The sequence below is a fragment of the Anolis sagrei genome, chromosome 11 (genome assembly GCF_037176765.1).
Source record: "Anolis sagrei isolate rAnoSag1 chromosome 11, rAnoSag1.mat, whole genome shotgun sequence".
In the NCBI taxonomy this organism is placed as follows: Eukaryota; Metazoa; Chordata; class Lepidosauria; order Squamata; family Dactyloidae; genus Anolis; species Anolis sagrei.
In genome coordinates, this window is record NC_090031.1 from 3965111 (window position 1) to 3973069 (window position 7959).

Below are 7959 nucleotides of genomic sequence, written 5' to 3' on the forward strand. Positions count from 1 at the left end.
TTTCGGGCTATATGGCCATGTTCTAGAGGCATTTTCTCCTGACATTTCGCCTGCATCTATGGCAAGCATCCTCAGAGGTAGTGAGGTCTGTTGGAACTAGGAAAAAGATTTATATATCTGTGGAAAGACCAGGGTGGGACAAAGAACTCTTGTCTGTTGGAGCTAGGTGTGAATGTTTCGACTGACCACCTTGATTAGCATTTAATGGCCTGGCAGTGCTTGAGGCAATCTTTTGTTGAGAGGTGATTAGATGTCCCAGATTGTTTCCTCTTGGTTGTTTTGCTGCTGTAATTTTAGAGTTTTTTTAATACTGGTAGCCAGATTTTGTTCATTTTCATATATAATTCATTTTAATGGATTTTAAGTTCATAGTTATATGTAGCAATGTATCCTGTGTCCAGGTTGGTGCTCTGCTATGGCTGACTTCTCTGGTTGAAGTAGAAGTAGTGAAAATACATTTTCACACACATACCCAATATGGCCAAATCTGGATACTGGGGGAATTTGCGAGGGATTGACCTTGATTTTTGGGAGTTGTAGTTCACCTACAGCCAAAGAAACTATGACCTCAACTATCAATGGATCTGGACCACAATTGGCACACAGAACCAAGACCAACTGAACATACTGGAGCAATTTTGGGGGAATTCATCTTGATTTCTGGGAGTTGAAGTTCACCTACATCTGGAGGTGACCCCCACCGACAAAAGAACCAGGTCCAAACTTGGTATGACCAACTGATCCTACAGGAGGGGGTTTGAGGAAACCTATCCACCATGGTGGGAGTTGTAGTTCACCCCGCAACTTTAGAGCACACTGAACCCCACCAATGACGCATCTGGAGCAAACTTTCCACAAATGCCCAACATGACCAACTTTAAGTACATTTGGAGTTTGAGGGGGTTAACCTGGCATGATGGGAGTTGTTCTTAATGGGACCATTAATTTTTTTAAAATGACTTTTTCAAATAACCCGGGCATCACTGAGTCCCCAAGCTAGTATATAATAAAAGTGTAAATCTGTTGGGATGTATGTATGTAGGCATCTACCTATCCGTTCAGATATCTATCTGTTTGTATGTGATTTCCAAGAAGGAACCTCATCCAAAGAGCCTTGTGACTCCCACCAACAACACATCTGGACCAAACATGACACACTTAACCAACATGACCAATTTTAGATACTGACGAGGTTGGGAGCTGTAGTTCGCCCACATCCTTATGTGTTTTCTAATGGGGCCCTTCATAAAAACAAACGCAAATAATCTTAAAAAAAAAAAACAGTAATGAAGATCTAACCCAGACATCGCTGGGTACCTCAGCTAGTAAATAAATGCAATATAGTTTGTTCTTAAGTTGAATTTGTATGCAAGACGGAACAGGGACATTTTTTGAGTGCGACTCTAGCCAAATATATACATTTATTAGCTTTGGACTGCATAGGGAAACAATCAAGGGTCTGGAGAACAAGCCCTATGAAGAGCGGCTTAAAGAGCTGGGCATGTTTAGCCTGAAGAAGGGAAGGCTGAGAGGAGACATGATGAGGGTCATGTATAAATATGTGAGAGGAAGTCACAGGGAGGAGGGAGCAAGCTTGTTTTCTGCTGCCCTGGAGACTAGGACGCAATGGAACAATGGCTTCAAACTACAAGAAAGGAGATTCCACTGAACATTAGGAAGAACTTCCTGACTGTGAGAGCCGCTTAGCAGTGGAACTCTCTGCCCCGGAGTGTGATAAAGGCTCATTCTTTGGAAGCTATTAAACAGAAGCTGGATCTATCAGGGGTGCTTTGAATGCAATATTCCTGCTTCTTGGCAGGGGGTTGGACTGGATGGCCCATGAGGCCTCTTCCAACTCTATGATTCTATGTGAATGCCCCTTTGGGGTTTGTTTTGCTGCCTGTGCCCCTGTTCAGAAGATTCCATCTCATTTTCTGTCCCTGTGAGAATTAGATTTTGGAAAATGTGGTTTGCTGTGGAAATAAGGATTGGAGAGTAAGCTGCAATTGAGACACCTTTTCCCTATGATAACAACTCTTCCAGGAGAGCATTTCCCTTCTGATTGATAGATTTCCTGCACTTCCTGTCCTCTCTGCCTCTACTTTCTTAACTAAGAGTCATTTGTAAGTTGGGGAGGGCCTGTACTAGAGAGGTGTTCTCTCAGGTTAAAAAAAATAGAAATGTATTTGTGTTGTGAGTTTTCCGGGCTGTACAGCCATGTTCCAGAAGCATTCTCTCCTGATGTTTCACCTGCATCTATGGCAGGCGTCCTCAGAAGTTGTGAGGTCAAGGGAACCACTAACCAAATAGGAAACCTGATGAAGAAACACAAACTATCTACAGACCCACCAAGAAAATTCAACCAATGCTACATTCAGCAAAGGACAAAAGGGATCCCTCTCACCTCTGCAGGAGTCCCCGTGTACCACGTAACTGTGGACAAGACTACATTGGAACCACCCAACCCAGCAGAATTGCCCATGCACGAATCAAGGAACACGAAAGGCACCACAGACTAATTCAACCAGAGAAATCAGCCAGAGCAGAGCACCTGATGAACCAGCCTGGACACAGGATATTATTTGAGAACACAGAAATGCTGGACTACTCTCACAACCACCATGTCAGGCTACACAGTGAAGCCACTGAAATCCACAAGTATGTGGATAATTTCAACAGAAAGGAGGAAACCATGAAAATGAACAAAATTTGGCTACCTGTATTTAAAAAAACACATAACAGTAAATAAAGAACAACACTCTAAAACAAGGGAATTCCAGACAAGAAATAATTCGGGCCAGCTGATCATCTCCCAACAAAGGCCTCCCCCAGGTGGTAAGGAGCCAGACCTTGAAACTGGTAGGTCATTCAATGCTAATCAAGGTGGTCAATTGCAACATTCACACTTGCCTCCAACAGACAAGAGTTCTTTCTCCCACCGTGGACATCATTCCACAGATAGATAAACCCCACTTGCCTCGTTTCCAACAGACCTCACAACCTGAGGATGCCTGCCATAGATGTGGGCAAAACATGACAAGATAATGCTTCTGGAACATGGCCATACAGCCCGGAAAACTCACAATAACCCAGTGATTCCGGCCATGGAAGCCTTCAACAATACACAGAAATGTATTTCTTTGTAATTTTCTGCTCTCCCTGGAGTCCTGATTTCCCCGCACTCCACCAAATTTGAAATATCCCCAGTTGAACGAATGGTCAACACAGAGACGCAGCGCACTGGGTTTCAAGTCCCTGGCGGACATGCGCCCGCATTTTTTTATTATTCACATATCCACAAAGACCATGAAGCACCAGCCCAGGCCGCCCACCAGGAGCATGGTGACGTGGATGCCGTAGATGAGAAGTTCGTTGAGGAGACCGAAGTCCACCCGCCGCCTCCCCAGCAGGAGCAGGATGACGGAGAGCTTGTACTGGAAGCGGAGGAAGACCCGGATGCCGAGGTACTGGAGACCGAACAAGAGGGAGAGCGCCACCCAGAGCAGGGAGGTGAAGAGGCTGCAGCTGAAGTACAGCAAGAAGCGGATGAAGCCGTACATCCAGCGGGACTTCAGGTAGAGGTCGAAGTTGTGGTACTTGGTACGCACCAAGGGTGCACTCCGGACCGGCCCGCAGGCTGAGTGCAGGCAGGTGGTGTGGGGCCCGTGGAAAGAGCGCACCCGACGGGGAATGGGGATGACCGGCATTGAGGGCCACCCCACTGTTCACAGAGTCAGAGAGAGGGGGGCCGACTGGAGGGCCTCCACGGAGGAGAGCGGGGGGAAGACGAAGGGACGCTGAACCGGGAGCGTCAGAGCAGCGAGGATGCGCCGGGAGAGAGGGACTTCCCTGCAGGAAAGAAGAGAAAGAGAGCCCATTGGAGAGAGAGAGAGAGAAAGAGGGGAAGGAAGGAAGGGAATACCTTGACAGGCATCAGAGGACAAGAAAGTTGGCCATCCATTCACAAAGACAAAAAGAAATACAGTTGCATACCGTATTTCCCTGAAAATACTGTATTTACTCGAATCTAATGCTCACCTTTTTCTGGCTAAATGACCTCTCCAAACTTAGATTCGCACCATACAGTAATCTTCGTGCTGACCCAAAGCCAATGGGGATGCTGCTTCAGTAGTTGCACCTGAAGCTCCTCTTTGAGGGATATTATATCTAATTTAACAGCCATGGCCCAATGCTATGCAATCCTGAGATTGGTAGAAGCATTAGCCTCTTTGTCAGAGAAGGCTCAAAATCACAATAATAATAACTTTATTTGTAGCCTGCCCTATCTCCCTGAAGGGACCTTGTTAAAGTTCTGCCCACATCATTCCATACCACTGAACCAAAGCAATTAAAGGCCCAGCCATAGATTTTTTCAATTCTTCTGTGTTATTGTCTATGTCTGAGTTATACTAATTGTATTGTTTATTTTGCTTATTGCTTGTTTTTACTATTGTTTGTTGTTTTATCATGTATTGTTGGGCTTGATCTCATGTAAGCCGCTCCAAGTCCCTTGGGGAGATAGTGGCGGGGTATGAATAAAGTTATTATTATTATTATTATTATTATTATTATTATTATTATATTCATTCTACAGCACAGATGCAGTCCAAGGTTTTTCTTTCCATTGCTGGAAGCTTTGGTGTCCTAAAACTTTTGTTTTTAAAGACAGAATCCTAATCAGGCAGCAACTTCAATGAGCACTTTTTTTGGCCAAATGACAAAGCGTGCACTTTTTGCCGCTACAAATTGCATTCACCAGGAAATCATTTTTTTTTCCAGGGTTTTGGAAAATGAGGTGCGCGTTACATTTGAGTAATTTGTACTCAAGATGCACTAGGGCAGGAGGTCCCCAAACCAAGGCAATAGCGCTTATTTTCAGGGGAAGTCTTATGTTTTCATAGACAACAACCTACATCTACAGGCAGTCCTCGAGTTACAAATATCCAACTTACAAACAATTCATAGTTAAGGACTGAGGTGAGACAACAGGAACTGAGGGAAATCTAACCCTTGGAAGGAAAGGAAATCTGCTCTTGGAAGAGCCATTATTATGGGGAAAAGGGATCTCCGTTGAAGGTTTACCCCCCAATCTTTGTTTCCACAACAAGCCACATTTTCCAAAATTCAATTATAATACAGATGGAAAGCAAGGGGAAATTTTCTGAACAGGGGAACAGAGAGCAAAACAAATCCCACAGGGGTGTTTCTCCATTTTTCCTATTCAGCATCTCAAGTAACAAAACAGAATCTAAAGTTGACCAAAAACTGATTCTTAACCCTTCTGGGTTGGAGAGTGGTCCCTGGTTAAAGTTATCCCTGATCAAAACAAGGTTGGGAACCACTGACCTATATATATGGCTACAGTTAGAATGTACCTGTTCCAATTTATATACAATGTACCTGTATACACACACATGCACACGGACACACACACAAACACACATCTATCTATCCAAATGGCTGTAGTTACAATGTACCTGTTCCAACTTACATACACTGTACCAGTATACATACACACACATCTATCTATCTATCTATCTAAATGGCTGTAGTTACAATGTACTCACTCTAACTTACATACAATGTACCTGTATACATACACACACACACCTATTTATCTATCTATCTAAATGGTTAGTTACAATGTATCTGTGCCAACTTACATACAATGTACCTGTATACATACATACATACACACACACACACCTATCTATTTATCTATCTAAATGGCTGTAGTTACAATGTACCTGTGCCAACTTACATAGAATATACCACACACACACAAATACATCTGTCTATCTATCTATCTATCTATCTATCTATCTATCTATCTAAATGGTTAGTTACAATGTACCTGTGCCAACTTACATACAATGTACCTGTAAACACACACACACATCTATCTATCTCTAACTGGCTGTAGTTACAATGTACCTGTGCCAACTTGCATACAATGTACCACACACACACACACACACACACCCCTATCTATCTAAATGGCTAGTTACAATGTACCCATTCCAACTTACATATAATGCACCTGTATACAGACACATACAGCTGTCTGTCTTTCTGTCTATCTATCTATCTATCTATCTAAATGGATAGTTACAATGTACCCGTTCCAACTTACATACAATGTACCTGTATACACACACACATCTATCTATTTATCTATCTAAATGGCTGTAATTACAATGCACCCGTGCCAACGTACATACAATGTACCTGTATACACACACACACACCTATCTATCTAAATGGCTGAAGTTACAATGCATCTCTTCCAGCTTACATACAATGTACCTGCATACATACACACACACCTATCTATCTATCTATCTATCTATCTAAATGGCTGTAGTTACAATGTACCTGTTCCAACTTACATACACTGTACCTGTTCCTCTCTCCCTCTCTGTCAGGCATGGGCAAACTTCGGCCCTCCAGGTGTTTTGGGCTTCAACTCCCCCAAGGACCGAATGTGTCCGGCCTCCCTGTGCGTGCCTCTGCGGCCCTCCCTTCCCTTCCACACAGCCGTATCCCCCACAATGTCAAGACCCACCGCCCACAACCATCCTCCTGGCTGGGAAGGCGGCTGCGGCCTATCTAACCCTGGGACCCAGGCCTGAAGCGGTGGCCTGGGCCTGTGGCGAGGCCTGCTCATGGGGAGAGCGAGGAGGCCTCCTGCGGGACTCACCGGAGAGGCAGGCGGCGGGGCCGGGGTCTCTTCCGGGCGGCCATGGCGGCAAGAGGCAGCGCTGGCTCTCCCGCCTGCCTTAACCGCCTCTTCTGAGGAGAATCTTCCCGCGCGCCAGGGGATGGCGTCATCACCCGGCGCCGGCGGCCTCAGCGCGGAAAGAGGAGCCAGGGCGTGTGCGCCTGCGCGCGAGCCAGCCGGGAAGCGGTTGCCTAGCAACGGGAGTGGGTGGGCGGGGCCTAGGAGGCCTAGTTGTTTTTTGAGAAGCCTTTCCATTCCTGTCAGAGAAGAAGGAGAAGGAGGAGAAGGTAACAGGCGCAACATCACTTGGGAGCCCCCTCAGTAGAGACAATATAAGAATATACCAGTATTAAAAAACTCTAAAATTACAACAGCAAAACAGCAGAGAGGAAACAACCAGGCACATCTTAACACCTCTCAACAAAAGATTCCCCCAGGCTCAGCCAGGCCTTCAAATGTTAATGAAGGTGGTCAGTTGAAACATTCACACCTAGCTCCAGCAGAGAAGAGCTCTTTGTCCCACCCTGGTCATTCCATAGATATATAAACCCTTTTTTCCTAGTTCCAACAGACCTCACTACCTCTGAGTTTGCTTACCATAGATGCAGGCGAAACGTCAGGAGAAAATGCCTCTAGAACATGGCCATATAGCCTGAAAAAACCCACAAGAACCTAGTGATTACAGCCATGAAAGCCTTCGACAATACTTAAGAATATACTGTTATGGTGCTATGCTAACAATATAATTGTAAATATTGTAAATAAATATAATATAAATACTGTAAATATATAATGTGCATACATATAATGATAAAATTATAATGTAAAACAACATTATTGTACGATACATTATAGTCTCATTAGTGTGATATGAAAAATAATACAATATAATAATCTATAATTAATTAATTAATTAAATTATTAATTTAATTAATAATTAATTTATTAATAAATTTATTAATTAATTAAATTATTGTATAATATTATATTGTATTATTTTATCTATAATAATATTGTAATGTTATAATACTAATATATTATATATTGTAGTCCCTTTCCTAAGTGCTTTCTGGAGAAGGGTGCCACTTGGATCGGAATCGCTTCAAATACTACTTTCGCTTTGACAATAATATAATCCCTGATTATAAATACGTGCATTTATTTATTTATTTATTAAAAAGGAGTTTATTTTGCTCATAAATAGTCACCGCTCTTTCTGCGCATGATTTAAAGTCAAA

The 7959-nt window shown here is 43.4% G+C and overlaps 1 protein-coding gene across 1 annotated transcript; it reads right to left on the minus strand.

Annotated features, from left to right (window-relative positions):
• Positions 1–3245: 3245 nt before the first annotated feature.
• TMEM250 (transmembrane protein 250) lies at positions 3246–6839 on the minus strand. Its single transcript, XM_060757767.2, has 2 exons — positions 6701–6839; positions 3246–3849 (listed from the first exon to the last, which is right to left on the minus strand). Exon 2 carries the CDS (start codon positions 3705–3707, stop codon positions 3288–3290), a length of 420 nt encoding a protein of 139 aa, XP_060613750.1. The 5' UTR covers positions 3708–3849; positions 6701–6839; the 3' UTR covers positions 3246–3287.
• Positions 6840–7959: the final 1120 nt, after the last annotated feature.